The sequence below is a fragment of the Gadus macrocephalus genome, chromosome 9, assembly GCF_031168955.1.
Source record: "Gadus macrocephalus chromosome 9, ASM3116895v1".
NCBI lineage: Eukaryota > Metazoa > Chordata > Actinopteri > Gadiformes > Gadidae > Gadus > Gadus macrocephalus.
Genome location: NC_082390.1, coordinates 175,001 through 196,547, shown reverse-complemented (window position 1 = coordinate 196,547; position 21,547 = coordinate 175,001). Strand labels below are relative to the sequence as shown.

At 53.0% G+C, this 21,547-nt stretch overlaps 1 protein-coding gene across 1 annotated transcript in view; it reads right to left on the bottom strand.

Annotated features, from left to right (window-relative positions):
• Positions 1-124: 124 nt before the first annotated feature.
• The window catches only part of cttnbp2 (cortactin binding protein 2), a 58,753-nt gene continuing 37,330 nt past the window's right edge, over positions 125-21,547 (bottom strand). Inside the window, exons 8-23 of the mRNA XM_060060053.1 lie at positions 17,443-17,643; positions 16,736-16,853; positions 15,776-16,048; positions 15,187-15,282; positions 13,472-13,551; positions 12,805-12,891; positions 11,773-11,872; positions 9,424-9,600; positions 7,611-7,783; positions 6,431-6,609; positions 5,971-6,185; positions 3,685-3,873; positions 2,814-2,862; positions 2,441-2,552; positions 1,976-2,080; positions 125-1,300 (exon numbers count right to left, since the gene is read on the bottom strand). Coding sequence (XP_059916036.1) covers positions 881-1,300; positions 1,976-2,080; positions 2,441-2,552; positions 2,814-2,862; positions 3,685-3,873; positions 5,971-6,185; positions 6,431-6,609; positions 7,611-7,783; positions 9,424-9,600; positions 11,773-11,872; positions 12,805-12,891; positions 13,472-13,551; positions 15,187-15,282; positions 15,776-16,048; positions 16,736-16,853; positions 17,443-17,643 — 2,574 coding nt within the window. The 3' untranslated portion in view covers positions 125-880. The remainder of the gene's footprint in view (positions 1,301-1,975; positions 2,081-2,440; positions 2,553-2,813; positions 2,863-3,684; positions 3,874-5,970; positions 6,186-6,430; positions 6,610-7,610; positions 7,784-9,423; positions 9,601-11,772; positions 11,873-12,804; positions 12,892-13,471; positions 13,552-15,186; positions 15,283-15,775; positions 16,049-16,735; positions 16,854-17,442; positions 17,644-21,547) is intronic.

The window sequence follows — 21,547 nt, the reverse complement described above, 5'->3', positions numbered from 1 at the left end:
TTGAGATTTTAAGAAACCAGTCTTCTGTTTGTTTTTTGGCAGAAATCCTTTTTCTATCCCGACTAGTGGAAATCAATTGTAGGAATAAAACCAAGATTGAATTCAGACGGGGTTTCCCGTGTAATTATGGGTAGTTAAAATATTTATTATGGCTTCTGGCTGACAAAGGACGTGAATCTGTTACTTATTGCCACATTTCCGTTTACTTTGAAACAAGTAGACGGCTCAGAACCAAAAGTGATTGAAACAAACACTATGTACAAGAGCTTATTGTCAGCAGGATCAATACCACTACTAGCATCATACCACATACACCAATCTATATACCAGTTCAAAGTCTACTCGTTTGTTATTTACAAATATATTTGGTAAAACCCTGATTATTTTTCAAAGGTACTTAAACCAACCTTGCGACTATTTAAAGATTAAACACCTTGAATATCTGAAAAATACTTAACAAAATAAAAAGTCATCCCTGTTTTATTCCAGAATATTAAACTCGTTTCGGCGTTTGGGCTCACCGTTCTCCGCGTCTCGTGTTCTGTGGGGCGTTCTTCACATGCTGACACAGTAGTGTCGTGACCTCGCGGTGTTCACCGTCACAGAGTAATATTCTGGAGTAAAGTCTGAGTGGCCTCCGTCTGCCGGCGTCGTGACGCCTCATCACGGTGGCACAGAATTAAAACTATGGTCCCCAACGCACACAACTGCAGTACAGGAGTACAGTGTAACAAGTACAGATATTAAGTACAAATACTTCAAAAGGGTCAAATCGTCCAAACCTTTTCTTTACAATGTAAGGGGGCAGTGGGGGGGGGGGGGGGCGTGAGGGGGCGTGTCACGGCGGCGTTCACTGTCTAGTCGGGGGGGGGGGGGGGGGTCAGTCGTCTCGTTTCTTGTGGTGCTCGTGCGCGTCCTTGTGGAGGATCCAGACGTCCGGGGGCTGCGGGGGCTGCTGCTGGCTGACGTTGTTGTTGTTGACAATGTTGTTCTCGTTGTCGCGGTGGCTGTGGTTGCCGTTGGCGACGGCCGGTCTGGCTTTGCTGCGGTTGGAGGGGGCGTGTCCCCGGCTAGCTGCGGCGCCCGTGACGCCGCTACCCCCGTCCCCGGCGTGGCCACACCCGCCCCCGGTGTCGGCGAACGGCGTGCCGGCGGTGGCGGCGGCGGGGCGGGTCTGCTGCCCCCTGCTGCTGGGGACGGGGAGCTGCGATTTGAGCCGGGGGCCGGAGCGCCGGGGGCTCTGGGGGGCCGGGCTGGGAGCGCTGGCCGGGGGGGCTACGCCGGACCGGGGGCCGTTGGTCTGAGGACACACGCGACACACGGCCTGAGAACGGGGGCCAACGGACGCACCACTACATTCATGTTCTGTGTTTTAGGTCTTCTGCGTCTGTTCTGGGTGTTATTTTATCTCGTTTTAAATCTCTTTCTCTTATACTTTCTGTGATGTCCGAGCAGCCATGGTGAGCGTCTGCAGTGGAGACTAGCAGGGCGTTCCTCTAATGGTCTGGGGCTGGTCGGTCCCACTCGCTGGTCTGAACGGAGAGCGAGCTCAGGGAGGCCGACCGGACGACTCAACAACAACAATGGCTGCGCCCGTGAAGAGATTGATTTGATTTGTATTTTTAATCACGCTTTTAAATGCTCTTACATCCTTGATTACATTGCTACTTTATTCCAGTCACCTATTTATGCATTGCAGGGTCTTTCTGTGAGTGCAATACAACGTAAGGTTGTGTTGTTTGTTTGCTAACTGGTTTGCTTAAGAGGCTAATGTAGCTAACAATAACAATGACGAGCCAATGAGAAACGGGAACGCTATAATTGCTGCCAGCCAGGAAATGACATCACGTTCTCGCTAGAGAAGGTCGGACATACCGGCGTACCGTACAAACGGATAGCACCACTACAAGCTCAAGGAGGGTGGCAGAGCTGTCGAGTCATTGGTCAGACGCAGTCACATGACGCCGCCGCTCACCTCCTGGCTGTGTGGTTGTGGGCGGGGCTGTGGGCTGTCTTCTAGCCCCCTGCATGGAGGGGGACTGGGCAGGTCCATCATGTCGTCCCCGGGGGTCGGGACCATCTACGGCAAGCACAGCAGGACAACACGGGGGGGTGAAGAAGGGGCAGGGGAGGCCTAGTGAGTGGGTATCATACCTTCTCTACGGGAAGGACATCCCCAGAAAACAGGAAATTATATATACATATATATATTAGGGCATTTAGCAGACGCTTTTATCCAAAGTGACTTACATGGGTTAATATATATTTTATAACAGGTAATAACAGCTGTTCATAAAGACACGGACAGACAGAGTTGAGTATGAATGCAAAGTATGTAAAACCTGTGATCAAAGTGTGAGCAGCAGGTTAGCAGATATCACTTTAACACCAGCATGTGGTTTGGTTGGTGTGTGCGTGTGCGTGTTGTGCACGTGTGTACCTTGCTGATGTCAGGCTCTGACTTGCTGGTGCACATGCTCTGTAGCTCTCGAATCAGGTCCGTCTCTTCGTCTGAAAACACAGACAGACAGACAGAGTCCCCGGCCGCAGTCCTGCAACACACACGCACACGCACACACACACACACTGAGCAATTGTTCCCAGATTGGAGTCTTGAGTGATGTTGATCTACTCTGTAGCCATCAGTTGGCCGTCTTCAGCAACGTTCCTATCCATTCAAATCGATCCAGCAGAGGGCCCAGCAGAGCTAATCCAGGTCCTCTCTTGTGTAGCCCGAGCACTGCTGCCCCCTGCTGGCTCTTCATATTACAGATGCCTCATATCATTTATTAAGTCCCAAACGCCCCACTGACCTTTGGTTGTTGCCGTTGGTGAGACTGACATCAACACTGGAGAGTGAGCCTGCAGAAACAACATAAACAGGGTTGACCTTCCAATGACCTCACACACGCAATAAAGACCCCTGTCACAGTGGCTTCATCGTGGGACTGTCGCTCACAACCCTAAGTATGGGTCTGCTACCTCTCTTTACCAGGACGCAGGCAGAAGACCGACCCAGTGATAAGGCTACCGGCCATGCCCTGGTCCATAAAGGGGGCAGACCCCCTATGGTCCATAAGACACACTGGCCATGCTTTGGTTAGGACCCCCCCTATGGTCCATTAGACACACTGGCCATGCTTTGGTTAGGACCCCCCCTATGGTCCATTAGACACACTGGCCATTCTTTGGTTAGGACCCCCCCCTATGGTCCATTAGACACACTGGCCATGCTTTGGTTAGGACCCCCCCTATGGTCCATTAGACACACTGGCCATGCTTTGGTTAGGACCCCCCCTATGGTCCATTAGACACACTGGCCATGCTTTGGTTAGGACCCCCCCTATGGTCCATTAGACACACTGGCCATGCTTTGGTTAGGACCCCCCCTATGGTCCATTAGACACACTGGCCATGCTTTGGTTAGGACCCCCCCTATGGTCCATTAGACACACTGGCCATGCTTTGGTTAGGACCCCCCCTATGGTCCATTAGACACACTGGCCAGTGGCCATGCTTTGGTTAGGGCCCCCCCTATGGTCCATTAGACACACTGGCCATGCTTTGGTTAGGACCCCCCCTATGGTCCATTAGACACACTGGCCATGCTTTGGTTAGGACCCCCCCTATGGTCCATTAGACACACTGGCCAGTGGCCATGCTTTGGTTAGGACCCCCCCTTACCCTCTCTGAAGGAGCCGCCACTGCTCCAGCCGGAGGACGAGCTCGTCTTCTTTCGAGGGCTGGTATTGGCTCGTCGCCACATGCCGCTGGCCCGCCCCTTCCTTTCACTGCCACCGGTTCCCCTACAGGAACCAATGGCTGAGAGGGGGAAGGTCCCGCCCCTTAACTCCATCAGGTACCGGTCGAGCTCTGAAACACAAGGAGCACAGAAGTCAGTGAGTACACACGGCTCTCCTGCGGCCAGAGTGGGACCCCCAGACGGGAGCGAGATCTGCTGCGAGGGCCGACACCGGGGGTCTACCGGCCTGCCGAGACCCAGCGTAGATTGATCCTGGTCTGGGAGGCCGCTGTTGTTGTCTTCAGCACCAGAGGCGTGATCAACGGGCCTAGCTCAACTGACTCCGTACGCAATTGGCTGCTGGCCGTCGCTTCCCTGTCGTCATTGTGTTAAACCAGCCAATAGCGCGCCAGGGGGGGGAAGCCAGCTCGGTGATTGGCATGGGTATATTGCTCTTCTTCCGACCCTTCTACAGGGCGGACCCAGTCTAGGGGTCTACCTCAGTCCATGTTCTCCTCAACACCCGCGCCCATCCCATAAAGGGTGGCTCTGAACCTGGCCAGCTGTGTGGTCACACACACACACAACGACATGTCTCCGTGTGGTCACGCACACACACAACGACATCAGTGGCAGGCTGAGGTGGGTCAGGCTGAGGCTGTGAGGCTGAGGTGGTGAGGCTGAGGTGGTGAGGCTGTGAGGCTGAGGCTCTGAGGCTGAGGTGGTGAGGCTGAGGTGCTGACGCTGTGAGGCTGAGGCTCTGAGGCTGAGGTGGTGAGGCTGAGGCAGTGAGGCTGAGGTGCTGAGGCTGTTAGGTTGAGGTGGTTAGGCTGAGGTGGTTAGGCTGAGGTGGTGAGGCTGAGGTGGGGCAGACTGAGGCTGTGAGGCTGAGGCTGTGAGGCTGAGGCTGTGAGAGCTGCCGCCGGCGCCTCGAGGCCGGTAGACACTCAGCGTCTCGTACGAACACCTTCGCTTTTCTTCAATCACTTCCGAGGAGCGGAGAGGGTGCATCGGGAGCGTTTAGTTGAGTGGGTTGTACGTATAAATATAGACTTTCCAGTCAGTTACCTTCACGAATCAAAACGGAAATGTTTGTGTCTGCCTACGCTGCCTCATCCCGCATGGACGCACAATAAGAAGTAATCGCAGCGATGGTAAGCTCTGAGCTAAGGAGCTTACGCGGCTGTTTGAGGGGGAGTGAAGCGCATGTCGGCAAGAAAAAAGATGCTAACATGGACATGGTTGTTCCCCGAGTGCAGGAGACGTGTTCCCCTGAGCGTCACAAGTCACTCTGACCTTCAGAGGACGGTCCTACATCTCCTGCCTCCTGCCTTAACTCGTGTCCTTCACTTTGAATCAAACACTCAAACACACACACTAGAGTTGTAGCGATGCGTCGATGATGTCGACGTGTCGACGTCAAAAATTCGTCGACGTCAAATTTCTCCGTCGACGATTTTCGACGGAGAAATGGACGAAAGTCACAATAAAGGAAAATGTCCGCGCACAAAATCATCAAAGGTATGGAAATACTTCAAGTTAAGTCCTAAACGGAAAGGTGTTGTGATTTGCACTCTTTGCCAAATGGAGTTGGCATATCACAAGAGCACGACAGCAATGTTGGAGCACGTGTGTGTCGTCAGCGAGTAGGTGGACGAGCGAGGAGAGCGAGCGATAGCGTGCGTGTCAGTCTAGTGAAGTCATGAACGAGTCCGGTTGTGTGTAAGAATAAAATACCCAGCCTGTCAAGAATCGGTGGCCGCTTCATTCCATCATATTCCGACCTATAAGCAGACTCACTGTCGGTCAAAGTGAAGGGTCATGCCCCCGAGAGCGCATCGGACCTGGAGGGAACGTATCACCTGTGCTCCTCGGTCTGGGAGCCGACAGCAGGAAAGATGTAACTAACCATCTCGTAGTTGGAGGCGGAGCGCAAGAGAGTATGCGCACACATTTTTTTCATGTCCCTTTACGGGTTCCGTATTAAATAAAGTATATTATTAAGAATTTTTTGGTATTTATTTGAGATACATTATGTTTTTTATTAATCGAGCAACAGAAAAAAAAAAAAAAAACGTCCAATTGGTCATTAGATTAGTCGACTAATCGATAAAATAATCGCCCGATTAATCGTTTGATAAATAATCGTTTGCCCCCAGCCTTAACACACACACACACGCTCAAACAAACACACACACACACACGCTCAAACACATACACACACGCACCGGCTCTCGGCAGGGGGCATCCCGGGACAACAGCCTTGTTGAGCAGGATGCTGAGGGCGGCTTTCACCACCGCCTGCTGCCCGGGACTCAGGCCCTGGTTGCTAGGAGACGCCTTCTTGGGCGACGATGGAGACGGGCGCCCGGCTGTCACCCGGGAAACCATGGCCTCCTCCACGCGCGGCACGATGATGGCATTCCACAGACGCCCCAACCACCTGAGGGGACGCGCGTACACACACACACACACACACACACACACACAGAGAGACGAAAACACACAGAGACAGAGACACACACACACACACACAATGGTTAATAAACATGACTACTTGCATGAACTTCAACAGCAGACTCATGGCCTCATTCAATCTTTAGTAGTTTCTAGACACACACACACACACACACACACACACACACACACACACACACACACACACACACACACAGAGCTGGGACTGACTTGGTGGTGGCCTGGGGCGTGTGAGGGACCAGAGGACAGGACAGGAAGAGCTGGGGGCCCAGCAGGGCCTCGGGACAGCCCAGACGGGACACACAGGCGTTAAGCTGCTGCCACACCTGACACACCCACAGCACAGAGCGCTCCATGAGGCCCGCAGGGGCCCAGAGCCCGGTCCCCACCTGGAGACAGACAGAGAGAGAGACACAGAGACAGAGACAGACAGAGAGAGACAGAGACAGAGACAGAGACAGAGAGACAGAGAGACAGAGAGAGAGAGACAGAGAGAGAGAGAGAGAGAGAGACAGAGAGAGAGAGAGAGAGACAGAGAGAGAGAGAGAGAGACAGAGAGAGAGACACAGAGACAGAGACAGAGAGAGACAGAGACAGAGACAGAGAGACAGAGAGAGAGAGACAGAGAGAGAGAGAGAGAGAGAGAGACAGAGACAGAGAGAGAGAGACAGAGAGAGAGACAGAGACAGAGACAGAGACAGAGAGAGAGACAGAGACAGAGACAGAGAGAGAGAGAGAGACAGAGAGAGAGAGAGACAGAGACAGACAGAGAGAGAGAGAGAGAGAGAGAGAGACAGAGACAGAGAGAGACAGAGAGAGAGAGAGAGAGAGAGAGAGAGAGACAAAGAGAGAGAGACAGAGAGAGAGAGAGACAGAGACAGATAGACAGACAGAGACAGAGACAGAGAGACAGAGACAGAGACAGAGAGAGAGAGAGAGAGACAGATAGACAGACAGAGAGAGACAGAGAGAGAGAGACAGAGACAGAGACAGAGAGAGAGACAGATAGACAGACAGAGAGAGACAGAGAGAGAGAGACAGACAGACAGACAGAGACAGGCAGGGAGAGACAGAAAAAAAAGAAAGATACAGAGACAGATAGATAGACAGGGAAAGAGAGAGTGAGAGAAGAGAAAGAGAGAGAAGAGAGTGTGAGAGACAGACACACAGTGAGACGGACAGAGAGAGTATGGAGAGGAAAAGGGGATATATGGAGAGATGGACAAAGAGGCCAGAGATGGAGGGAGGGAAATGGGGTAGAGCGAGAGAGAGACTGTCAATGTCAGGTCAAAAGCACATCAATCAGTTAATTGCTCTCATGCATCGTGTTATTCCCCTAAGCACCCCGGGCCGTTCCCCGGCTGAGGGAGTGAGTATCATCCCGACGGACCTCGTGCAGCAGCTTCCGGCGGAGGTGCCTTCCCAGAAGGCCGTGCAGCGGCTCTTGCTCCCAGCGCAGGGTCACCCATCGGAAGTGTTGCTGGAGGCGGAGCTCACAGCCCTGGAGGTGTGGCTTAGACAATGTGCCAATCAGAAAGCAGCCTTCCCGGAAGTAGTGAGGACCTACAGGCAGGTGTCAAGAAAGTATGTATCGTCCGTTAGCCGTGTGTTTATTCACTCTGATCTTGGGTTAATCCATGAGGCGAGTCCTTATCACAGTCAACAGATCAAGATTAAAGGTCCCATGTCACCAGGCGAGAGTGTGATTAGCCATTACAAGAAAATAAATAAAAGGGGCAGACTTTCAGAACGGCTTGTAATGGCTAATCACACTCCCACCTGGTGGCATGTCATGGGACCTTTAACCCCCAACCACAGCAGGTGTAAAACACTTCTTCATTGGTGAGCAGCCCCAACGAGAGCGACCGAGGGCGTTCTGGAGGACCACTATCTGTAGTACGAATGAGATGTCTGTCATGTATTACATGTAGGCCACACCCCCTCTTTGTGTTTGTCATTGCCCCTAGCATCAGCTGTAGGTAGCTTCTTTGGGGACCAGTTCACATGCATGGACATTTCTTTATCGTCTCTAATGTCTACGTATCATGTATATGAATAGAATTCATTCATTCATTCATTCATTCATTCATTCATTCAGGGTCTGGGTCGGTGCGGCACCGCGTGAGCCCGGCTACCCCCAGACCAAGCTCAGTCTGTGATTGGTCCTGGTCTGGGTCGGTGCGGCACCACGTGAGCCCGGCTATCCCCAGACCAAGCTCAGTCTGTGATTGGTCCTGGTCTGGGGAGGCTGCTGTCGTCGTCTTCATCACCAGAGGCGTGATCAACGGGCCGAGGTCAACTCTGTACGCTGCTCGCCGTCGCTCCCCTGTCGTCATCGTGTTAAACCAGCCAATAGCGCGCCAGGGGGAACAGCCAGCTTGGTGATTGGCTCCCGCAAAAACGTATCGGAAGCAGAAAGAAATGTATTGCTCTTCTCCAGACCCTTCTGCAGGACGGACTCAAATCGCCGGCAGAACGGGCGGGGGGCTCCCGGGTCTAGGGGTCCCCTACATGGCTCTCATTGGTTGTGGGGGGGGCCCCCAGTCTAGGGGTCCCCTACAACGCTCTCATTGGTTGTGTGGGGGGGTTCCCGGTCTAGGGGTCCCCTACATGGCTCTCATTCCTTGGGGGGGCTCCCGGTCTAGGGGTCCCCTACATGGCTCTCATTGGTTGTGGGGGGGCTCCCAGTCTAGGGGTCCCCTACATGGCTCTCATTGGTTGTGTGGGGGGGTTCCCAGTCTAGGAGTCCCCTACATGGCTCTCATTGGTTGTGGGGGGGGGCTCCCGGTCTAGGGGTCCCCTACATGGCTCTCATTGGTTGTGGGGGGGGGCTCCCGGTCTAGGGGTCCCCTACATGGCTCTCATTGGTTGTGGGGGGGGGCTCCCGGTCTAGGGGTCCCCTACATGGCTCTCATTGGTTGTGGGGGGGGGCTCCCGGTCTAGGGGTCCCCTACATGGCTCTCATTCCTTGGGGGGGCTCCCGGTCTAGGGGTCCCCTACATGGCTCTCAATCCTTGGGGGGGCTCCCGGTCTAGGGGTCCCCTACATGGCTCTCATTGGTTGTGGGGGGGGGCTCCCGGTCTAGGGGTCCCCGACATGGCTCTCATTCCTTGGGGGGGCTCCCGGTCTAGGGGTCCCCTACATGGCTCTCATTCCTTGGGGGGGCTCCCGGTCTAGGGGGGCTCCCGGTCTAGGGGTCCTACCTGTGGGCAGAGCCAGGCTGGCCGACCCCCTGTTGTCCAGGCTGTGGCACAGGTCTCCCAGCAGCGCGCCCAGGGAGGGGGTCCTGTCCAGACCCTCCAGCAGCACCAGCACCGAGCCGGCAGCCGCCGGGACCGCCGGGACCGCCGGGACCGCCGGGACCGCCGGGACCAGGAAGCCTGGGGAGGGAGAGGGAGAGGTCACGTGATCACCAGGGCTAGGAGCGTTGGCTGCGGCTCAGATCGCCCGCATTGAGCGCGAGACCGAGACCCGCGAGACCGAGACCCGCGAGACCGAGACCCGTCTGAACGAGACCCCCTGACCGAGACCCCCTGACCGAGACCCCCTGAACGAGACCCGCGAGACCGAGACCCGCGAGACCGAGACCCGCCTGACCGAGACCCGCGAGACCGAGACCCCCTGACCGAGACCCGCGAGACGAGACCCGTCTGAACGAGACCCCCTGACCGAGACCCCCTGACCGAGACCCGCCTGAACGAGACCCGCCTGAACGAGACCCGCCTGAACGAGACCCGCGAGACCGAGACCCGCCTGAACGAGACCCGCCTGAACGAGACCCGCCTGAACGAGACCCGCGAGACCGAGACCCCCGAGACCGAGACCCGCGCGACCGAGACCCGCGCGACCGAGACCCGCGCGACCGAGACCCGCGCGACCGAGACCCGCGCGACCGAGACCCGCCTGAACGAGACCCACCTGAACGAGACCCGCCTGAACGTGAGACGTGTCATTTCTCCCTTGGGAAATTCCACGTGTTTATTTCCAACCAACTAGGGCAACGTTTTGATATGTTGAGGGGAGTGTCTGGTGTGAGACCATCACAGACGGCAGACCGAGAGAGACCCTGGAGCTGCTGCAGGTTCTAAAGCCGTGCGACATGTCGCCCAGGGAGGTCATCACCCGCATTACTGACGACTTTATCCCAAAACGCATTATGTTCTGTGAAGCAACGCAACGCGTGCTTGATCTGAAACACGCCTAATCTCACTGCCAGAGGTCACGCGATCTAGACTGGTGCCTGTCTCACTGCCAGAGGTCACGTGATCTAGACTGGTGCCTGTCTCACTGCCAGAGGTCACGTGATCTAGAGGGGTGGTGCCAGTCTCACTACCGGAGGTCACGTGATCTAGAGGGGTGATGCCTGTCTCACTGCCAGAGGTCACGTGATCTAGAGGGGTGGTGCCTGTCTCACTAGCAGAGGTCACGTGATCTAGAGGGGTGGTGCCTGTCTCACTGCCAGAGGTCACGTGAGCTAGAGGGGTGGTGCCTGTCTCACTGCCAGAGGTCAAGTGATATAGAGGAGTGGTGCCTGTCTCACTGCAGGAGGTCACGTGATCTAGAGGGGTGATGCCTGTCTCACTGCCGGAGGTCACGTGATCTAGAGGGGTGGTGCCTGTCTCACTGCCAGAGGTCACGTGATCTAGAGGGGTGGTGCCTGTCTCACTACCGGAGGTCACGTGATCTAGAGGGGTGGTGCCTGTCTCACTGCCAGAGGTCACGTGATATAGAGGGGTGGTGCCTGTCTCACTGCAGGAGGTCACGTGATCTAGAGGGGTGATGCCTGTCTCATTGCCAGAGGTCACGTGATCTAGAGGGGTGGTGCCTGTCTCACTGTCAGAGGTCACGTGATCTAGACTGGTGCCTGTCTCACTGCCAGAGGTCACGTGATCTAGAGGGGTGATGCCTGTCTCACTGCCAGAGGTCACGTGATATAGAGGGGTGGTGCCTGTCTCACTGCAGGAGGTCACGTGATCTAGAGGGGTGATGCCTGTCTCATTGCCAGAGGTCACGTGATCTAGAGGGGTGGTGCCTGTCTCACTGTCAGAGGTCACGTGATCTAGACTGGTGCCTGTCTCACTGCCAGAGGTCACGTGATCTAGAGGGGTGGTGCCTGTCTCACTGCCTGAGGTCATGTGATCTAGAGGGGTGGTACCTGTCTCACTGCCGGAGGTCACATGATCTAGAGGGGTGGTACCTGTCTCACTGCTAGTTCAATGTTTACAATTTAACGGACAATTAATCAAACATTGAATAACAACATATTACACTGTGAGAACTTGCAGCTTTTTTTTTGCATCTACACCGTATGTATTTTTTGTTGGTAGGATAACAAATTGCCAATATACACGATTGTCCTTTTTTCAAAGACCAAGCTGCTGATCAAATTGGAACAAAGGCATTATCTTTCCATTATTCAACTGATATTCAAAAAGCATATCATGGTTATCCTGCAACCGTACTGCTCTGTCTGTCTGTCTGTCTGTCTGTCTGTCTGTCTGTCTGTCTGTCTGTCTGTCTGTCTGTCTGTCTGTCTGTCTGTCATCACGTACCACAGCTCATGAAGGTCTCCAGCAGCTGTTCTTTGGTCAGGCTCTCATCCACCTCCACCCTGATCACATCACAGGCCCTGCCCTCGGCTTCCTGTTTGGCCTGAGAGGAGAGGAGAGGAGAGAAGGAGAGAAGGAGAGGAGAGGAGAGGAGAAGAGAAGGAGAGGAGAGGAGAAGAGAAGGAGAGGAGAACAGAACAGAGCAGAGGAGAGGAGAGGAGAGGAGAGGAGAGGAGAGGAGAGGAGAGGGGGAAACGTAGCGTGGAGGAAATGGAAATGAGACCAGGAGAGAAGTGGAGAGAGAGAGAGCAAGAGAGGAGGTTGTCATGGAAACAAAGGAGGTTCTGCTGGGGTACACACAGCCATAGGTAACGAAAGGAGAAGAGAAAGGATACCTCATTTACCAGAATGTGGCTTTAAAAGTATCTAAGATGGCCGCCAGACATCGTGTCTCGGTCCAGGCTAATCTGTCTGCTCCGGGAAATACTTTGATGGTACGGCCTCAGAGATACTGATGCTGTTTCTATGGCAACCCATCTAGTGAGATGTGTTTCTTGTACAAAACCAAGATCGCCAAGATAAATCCAAGACCGACATTATCTGTGTTTTACTTCCACCACTTAAATTCAGGCAGGAATATTAATATAATATCATCAACATAAATTCTGGAAGTAGAATACCTTGTATATGAATATGATCGGTTTTTTAAATATTTCTACAGTACCAAGTTTACACAAGTTGATTTGAAACCTTTATAGACGTCAAATACCGTTGGTGTCTGGACAACACGTTTTAGCTTCTCTTCCCCCTTAATGAGAGCTGGCCGAGTTTATATTAGCTGTCAGCCGGTGACTTGCTTACGCAAAAGAAAGTGAAACTCTCTGTTCACCCATTTTTGATCCTGTCTGCCATCAGACTGAAGATTATCTTAATTTAGCTATTATCTAAAGTCAGATTTTTTGTGGGACTATCGGATACTCTGCCAGGTGACAATGTGAGGGTTTATCACCTGGTGCCGTGCGGTCCAGGACTTACCTTGATGCAGCGAGCGATCTGATTGGCTATGTGCTCCTGACAGCTGCCCTCCACTCCATGGAAGATGAGGTTCCCGTACAGCTCCACCTGTTAAGAAACAAATCCATGGACCAATCAGTGACTGACTGTATGCATAATGATGCATGGTACCGTCCACTCCACTTGAATCCTTCACATGTTCCTTCATACGTCTGACTCATGGAACACAGGACAGTGGGGGTTGGGTCTTTGAGGCAGTTCCACCTACGCCCACCAGGGGGCATTCCAAGATGACAAACCAGATCCAGGTTCTAGATCCAGAATCTATTCAGCTTCCTCCCTCTGCTGTCTCTGCACTGGCTTTCATCTGTCGATCTCCCTCTAGCTGTTCTCTCTCTTCCGTACCTTTCTTGTCTCTTTCTGAATCGCTGCTGTCTCACTCATCTGTCCCCCTCCCGCTCTGCTGGTGAATGAATGTGTGTGTGTGCCCCTGTGGGTGGGTGTGTGTCTGTGTGTTTGTGTCCGTTTGTGTCCGTGTGTGTCTGTTTGTGCGTGTGTTTGTGTCCGTGTGTGTCTGTTTGTGTGTGTGTCCGTGTCCGTGTCCGTGTACGTGCGTGTGTGCGCGCGTGCGCGTGTGCGTGTGCGTGTGCGTGTGTGTGTGCGTGCGTGTACTGCTGTGGGAGCTCACCAGTCTGATGTAGTTGTTGAGCAGAGGCAGCGGTAGAAGAGACTCCAGAGCCAGCTCATCCAGACACATCTCCGATAGGCCTGTCATTGTGCCCACGCACACACACACACACACACACACACACAAGCCCAGAGGGAATGAGTTCAAAGAAGGCGCACATAAAAATCAACATATGGAGAGCGCACACACACAAGCCCAGAGGGTATTAGCTCAAAGAAGGCACTACCAAAAAATATACCACACACACACACACACACACACACACACACACACACACACACACACACACACACACACACACACACACACACACACACACACACACACACACACACACACACACACACACCACCAGCGCTGCTCTATAGGACCGCCGACTCCCCCCTAACCCTCTCCACTACTGGCCGGTGAACGGGCCGGTCTCTGGTGATCTGTCGGCAGGCTAACCACAGCTGGGACCTCGGCCTCCAACCTGCTCCGTTGTCACCACTCCGATCTCTAAAGTAGCATGACCTCAATGCAGGTCCCATCGATCACGTAGGACACGTTCACCTGAGGTGTTTCACATGTGATAGCAGCACAAGTGCTTGTCCGTTACAGTTTGCCAGTGATTTTCAATCCCTTTTCTCCCCCAATGCACCTTAGTGAACGCCCCCCGAATGACACAGGTGTGACCCCGATTCCCATTCATGGTCGGTTGAGAATCCGGGAAATGCAGAACACCGTAAAGACGTGACATCGTCCAGGAAACAGACCACCACTCAGGCCCATAAATAATGGATAGTGGGGTTCGCGTATTGCATATGCCCACTTCCTCCTCCATTTTTTATATGTATGGCCAAAGCCCATAAAAGCGGACGACTATGAGAGGCCAGGCCGTGAGTGCACCGTGAGACCGCCGCGCGGTCGCCAGGTCTGTACCTTTGAGGGGGGGGGGGGGGTGATGCAGTGGCTGGGAGGCGGGTTGCCAGGTCTGTACCTTTGAGGGGGGGGTGATGCAGTGGCTGGGAGGCGGGTTGCCAGGTCTGTACCTTTGAGGGGGGGGTGATGCAGTGGCTGGGAGGCGGGTTGCCAGGGCCGTGTTCCAATACCCGTACTTCCATGAGTATACTTAAAGGAAGTATACTATCCGCACTGTCTACTACGTTATTTTTTCAGATGTGAGTGCTGTTCCCAATCGAGTACTCCGTGGTGCACTAACCGGAAATTACGATCACGACTGCCGCCGTGGCTCCTCCCCCGCAATAAACACCCCGCTTTGAACGGTGAACTCTTTACGCCTAGCAGCTATAAAAACTATAAAAACGACAAAATGACTATTAATGCAGGCTATGTGGAAAATGCGCCGACTTTGGCTCAGCCTGGCTCCGCCTCTTCCGCCACGTAGCTAAGATGGCTGTCGTTGAGTACGGGGAGTGTCCTTCGATCCACACTTCAGGATTAGCCCGTTTTGAGTACGGCATCCGGGTCCTTGAAGTATACTTATTTTCGCCAGATCTGAATTGGAACGTACTGTGTACTCAAATTCTGGCTAGTAAGTACGGACTGTACGGGTATTGGAACACGGCCCAGGTCTGTACCTTTGAGGGGGGGTGATGCAGTGGCTGTGAGGCTTAGGGTTGCCAGGTCTGTACCTTTGAGGGGGGGTGATGCAGTGGCTGTGAGGCTTAGGGTTGCCAGGTCTGTACCTTTGAGGCGGGTTGCCAGGTCTGTACCTTTGAGGCGGATGGTGATGCAGTGGCTGTGAGGCTTTCGGACCAGGTCCCACGGAGAGGGGGATAGATCCTGACCTGGCATCCACACCGTGTCGCCTGGAAGAACACGTACAGAGATACGCATGAGCGTGCAGACACACAGCCAAATGGACTGCATATATATAGCGCTTTTATCCAAAGTGACCAACAATGTTGCCTCACATTCACCCCTTCATGCACACGTTCACACACCGACGGCTCGTCGGGAGCAGATAGAGTGAGGCGCCTCGCTCAGGGACACCTCGACACTCGCGAGGAGGAGCCGGGGATCAAACTAGCAACCTTGCGGTTACCAGCCGACCCGCGGTACCTCCTGAGCTGCTGACGCCAACCACACGCGCACAAATAAGAGCCCCCCTCCCCCTTCCCTGTATAAAATATCCATGATGCGTATCTCATGAATAATGAGAACGCTGATGTTCTGCGTGGCGACTAGATGCCAACGTCCCAGGACAGCTGCAGAGAGGGGTCCATTCTGCCGCCCACAACACCCCGAGGTAGACACTTCTTATTGAGCTCACACCTGCCCCCCCCACGGGGCCTCTCGTACCGATCAGCACCGAGGAGATGCTCCGGGGCCCCAGGCCCAGCGGGGGGGGCCCGGGCCCGGCCGAGCACACCTGCCCCAGGTGGGAGGAGAGGGCGCGGCCCAGGGCGAGGCCCAGCTGCTCCCAGGACGTGAGCCGGTCCACGTGGAGACGGCCCAGGGCCACCAGGCTGGGGGACCCCGGGGCCCGGGGCCCGTCCAGGGGACAGAGGGGCTCGGGGCAGCCTGCGCCCCCGCCCGTGGAGCTCTGCAGACACAGCAGCACCCTGTAGGAGTCTGGAGAGGGACGGACGGACGGACGGACGGACGGACGGACAGGGGGGGACAGATGGAGACACATGAACGACAGGTGACAGACAGACGGACAGACAGGTGATAGACAGACGGACAGACAGGTGACAGACAGACGGACCGACAGGTGACAGGTAGACGGACAGACAGGTGACAGACAGACGGACCGACAGGTGACAGGTAGACGGACAGACAGATGACAGGTAGATGGACAGACAGAGGTAGACAGACAGACAGGTGACAGACAGAGGTAGACAGACAGACAGGTGACAGACAGGTGACAGACGGAGGTAGACAGACAGACAGGTGACAGACGGAGGTAGACAGACAGACAGGTGACAGACAGACAGGTGACAGACAGATGGACAGGCAGACAGAACGATAGGGACAGATAGAGATCAAAGGACATTCAGAGACAAACAGAGAGGGCCAGACGGAGACGGACAGAGGTGAGAGATCCAGAGAGGGGAAAGAGAGAGAGGGTGATGTGAGCGAGCGTTCACTTTAGACATATTCATCGACACATTGAAGAGTTGTTCATCCGACCACCTAACATCGTCTTACTCCTGACTGATACAGCTAAAACAAGAATGATCTAAATGCTACGTTATAGATCCTCACATGAAACTCTCAAACCCAAAGCCCCCCCCAGGGGGGGGGGGGGTCACTCACAGAGGTTCTCCAGCAGGTCTTTGCAGTCGTCTGTGGCGACGTCGTGGATGGTCCGGTTACACTCGTCTCTCCTCTCAGTGTCCTGCTCAGTGTAGCTACACAGGACCTCCAGACACTCCTACACACACACACACACACACACACACACACACACACACACACACACACACACACACACACACACACACACACACACACACACACACACACACACACACACACACACACACACACACACACGCACACACACACACAGCTGATTCAGGGCTATTACCTGGAAACTAGTTCAACCAATCAGTTCATGTAGTAACCAATCAGAACACGTAGAAACATATCACAACATGCAGTAACCAATCAGATCATGTATTAACCAATCACAACATGCAGTAACCAATCAGAACATGCAGTAACCAATCAGAAGATGCAGTAACCAATCAGAAGATGCAGTAACCAATCAGAGCAGGTAGTAACCAATCAGAAGATGCAGTAACCAATCAGAAGATGCAGTAACCAATCAGAAGATGCAGTAACCAATCAGAAGATGCAGTAACCAATCAGAAGATGCAGTAACCAATCAGAGCAGGTAGTAACCAATCAGAAGATGCAGTAACCAATCAGAAGATGCAGTAACCAATCAGAAGATGCCAATCCGAGGCTGCGTTACCCCCCAGTGTTTGAGGGCGGTGACGCGGTGGCGGACCCCTCACCTTGAGGCCCCTGGAGGCCGCGGTGTGCGCCGCGGTCCAGCCGTCCGTGTTCGCCCAGTTCAGGAGGTCAGCGGGGAGGGCCAGAATGCAGGGGTCGAAGGTCACGGCCGCGGGCTCGCCGGGCAGCGGACGGCAAAGCAGGAGGCGCAGGGTCGGCACGTGGCCGGAGCGCACTGCCGCATGGAGCACGGTACAGCCGTCCTACACACACACACACACACACACACACACACACACACACACACACACACACACAGATGTTGACATGGCAACGAGATGCGGGGCGCTCCTCTGTTTGAGCGACTCGTGATTGAAAGGCTACTTTATTACATATTTAATTTACTTTTTCACTTTTTTGTCGAGTTTAAATCATGGCAATATTCGTATGACCTATGGATACTGTCAAATCTGCGTTAGTGGAATTCAAAAGCCATTCTGCATCAAGTTATGGAGGTTTATTCTCTGCTGGGGTCACGATGCATCCCAACGGTCACGACGCATCCGACGCATCCAAATCCACCGAGACGCACTTACGCTAGAGCGGACCTTCTGGAGCTTCAACTCGCTTGCCAGACAGTTGATTTATCACCCGAACAACTGGATTTCATACCATCAACTCTGATAAAGAAGACAATACGGAGGAAAAGAGGATCGAGAGGAGGAATTAGGAACAGGATTAGGAGACGAGGTAGTAAACTCGTTGCCAGGGCGGCGCGCATAGTCGCAGCGGCCCCTCTTGAGATCTGTGAGATTGAGATTTAATGTTTGAGTGGGAGACGTCCTACAAACATAGTTTATGACAGGGAAACATTATTAAACATTAGGACATTGCAAGCGAGTAACATCACTGGCATTCGCTGGCATCTGGACATACTACGCAAACACAGGATACTAACGGACACTGTGACACTGTGCCCGCAACTGCCCGGAGGAGGAAGCAGCAGAGACGGGGTGGACGTAAACAAAACAAAACATATCAAAACAAAACGTAAACTAAAGCGGGGAAAGAGGGCTGGCATCAAAGCTAGGCTAAAAACTAAACCCACCAGACCAGCAGTGCCAACAATCCTACTCTCCAACGTCCGATCTCTCGAAAACAAACTGGATGAGCTCCGTCTGATGAGAGGATCACTAAAGGTATGGAGAGACTGCTGTCTATTCATTTTTACCGAATCCTGGTTACATGAAAACATTCCGGACGAGGCTGTTCAGCTAGAGGGAACAACACTCTTCAGAGCTGACGGAGACGCGGCGAGTTCCGGTAAGAGCAGAGGCGGGGGGCTATGCATTTATATCAACAAAGACTGGTGTGTAAACGCTGCGTCGGTGGCTCAACACTGCTCTGAACTGGTGGAATTTTCTATAGTGATCTGTCGGCCATTCTACCTGCCAAGGGAATTCACCAGTGTGATTGTAGTAGCTGTTTACATAGCCCCTTGCGCCAACGCCAATGCTTACGAAGTACTCCGCCCCCTGTTTGACGTCATCAGCGCACTGTTGACAAAACACCCGGACAGCTTTGTGGTTGTTGCAGGAGACTTCAACCACATTAGCTTAAAGACTGTGCTCCCCGGATTCAAGCAATATGTGGACTTTAAAACAAGAGGAGAAAATATACTTGATTTGGTCTATTCCAACACTGCTGGGGCATATAAGGCCATTCCTCAACCCCATATTGGCCTTTCAGACCATAAATCTGTGCTGCTGGTTCCAACTTACAAACCCAGGCTGATACGAACTAGGGCAACCCAGTCACACAATAGGGTGTGGCCAGATGGAGCAGTCTCAGCGCTGCAGGACTGTTTTAAATGCACTGGGAGATTTTTAAAACAGCAGCATCTCAGGGTGAGCATCATATTAACATTGAGGAATATGCTGAAACGGTGATGAGCTACATTGCCAAGTGCACAGAGGATGTTACTGTGATGAAGACCTATATAGTACGGAACAACCAAAAACCCTGGATGACTGCTGAGGTACGTCAGCTGTTAAAGGCTCGGGATGCTGCGTACAGTGGAGGAGACAAGGCCGCTCTCTGCTCAGCCAGATCAGAGCAGCCAAAAGACGCCATGCAGGGATAATCAAGGAGAACCTCTGGAGCACAGGAAACACCAGGCAAATGTGGCAGGGGGTTCAACAAATCACTCAGTACAAGACCAGGCAGAGGATTGAGGACAGTGATGTTTCTCTCCCTGACAGACTCAATGACTTTTTTGCCCGGTTTGAGGCACCAGGAGGGCCAACGAGAGGGGGGACTGGACTCTCCCCTCCATCCGGTCAGCCACCTGTGGCCATCAGCCCAGCTGACACCAGGAGAACCCTGGCCAAGATCAACCCTCGGAAAGCAGCCGGCCCGGACAACGTTCCAGGGAGGGCGCTCCAAGCCTGTGCTGATGAGCTGACAGATGTTCTAACAGACATTTTCAACATCTCTCTCTGTCAAGCCACTGTACCCAGATGCTTCAAAACATCCATCATCGTTCCAGTTGCAAAAAAGTCTGTTGTGTCCTGTCTGAATGACTACCGTCCTGTTGCATTGACCCCAATAGTGATGAAGTGTTTTGAACGGTTAATCAAACCACACATCACATCCAGCCTACCTGCATCACTGGATCCTCATCAGTATGCCTACCGTTCAAACCGTTCCACAGAGGATGCAATATCCACCACCCTGCATACAGTACTCACCCATCTAGAACAGAGAGACACCTATGCTAGAATACTGTATGTTGACTTCAGCTCTGCATTTAACACCATCTTGCCGCAGAGACTGATGGATAAACTTCTCCTCCTGGGCCTAAACCCCACCCTCTGTCACTGGATACTGGATTTCCTGTTGGAGCGACCACAGTCAGTTCGTGTTAGGAAAAAAATCTCCAAATCCATCACACTGAGTACAGGATCCCCCCAGGGATGTGTGCTCAGTCCTCTGCTGTACACGCTGCTGACCCATGACTGTCACAAGAACAACATGATTGTTAAGTTTGCAGATGACACTACAGTCGTGGGTCTCATTCATGGGAATGAGGAATCCTATTACAGAGAGGAGGTCAATCTGTTTGAGAGATGGTGCAGAGACAACAACCTGGTGCTCAATGCGGAAAAGACCAAGGAAATGATCGTGGACTTCCGTAGATCAAAACCTAAGCACACACCCCTCTGCATCAGTAATCGTGAAGTGGAAAAGGTGGAGAACATCAAGTTCCTGGGAGTACAGATCTCTGACAACCTTTCCTGGTCCAAAAACACCACTGGGCTAGTGAAGCAAGCCCAACAGAGATTGTACTTCCTGAGGAAACTCCATCAGGCCTCACTACCTCCCAGTATCCTCACCACATTCTACAGGGGGGCTGTGGAGAGTGTGCTGACGTACGCCATCTCTACCTGGTTCTCCAGCTGCAGTGCGGCGGACAAAAAGGCCCTGCAAAGAGTGGTGAGATCAGCGGAAAAGGTCATTGGAGCCTCACTTCCCTCTGTCCAGGACATATTCCTAAGCCACTGCAGGAATAGGGCCCAGAAAATAGTGAGAGACCCCTCTCACCCTCTGAACAACTTCTTTAAGCTCCTACCCTCCAAGAAGCGCTATCGCAGTTTAAGATGCTCCACCACCAGGCTGCGGAACAGCTTCCTGCCTCAAGCTGTCAGGATGCTCAATGCACCGGCGTCCTAAATCTTCCCACTGGACTTTATTTATTATTTATTTATTCATCATTGGGACGTTTGTTTGTAATGTATGTGATCTTGATCCCTGAGAAACGCCTTCTCGTTTTGTTGTTCAATCAACAAAATGACAATAAATTTGATTTGATTTGATTTGATTTGATAGGGCTCCCCTATCAAAGTGCCAAGGCACCATGGCAACCAGACCGTTATGGTAACCATAGAATTACAGCAAGACTACATGTTAGTGAGCTGATGCCATCCTAAGAGCCCCAAAGACAAACATCACATCTGCCATCCTTTAGTAATCCAAAAATTGTGTATCGTGTATATAGTTTTGAGTTAGAACAACTCAAGTTGTGTTATGATATGTACTGTTCGAAAATGTCTGGTAGAAGGGCTGATGACATTACCTCCCTGAAACAAAGGTCCAGTCTTTTAATTA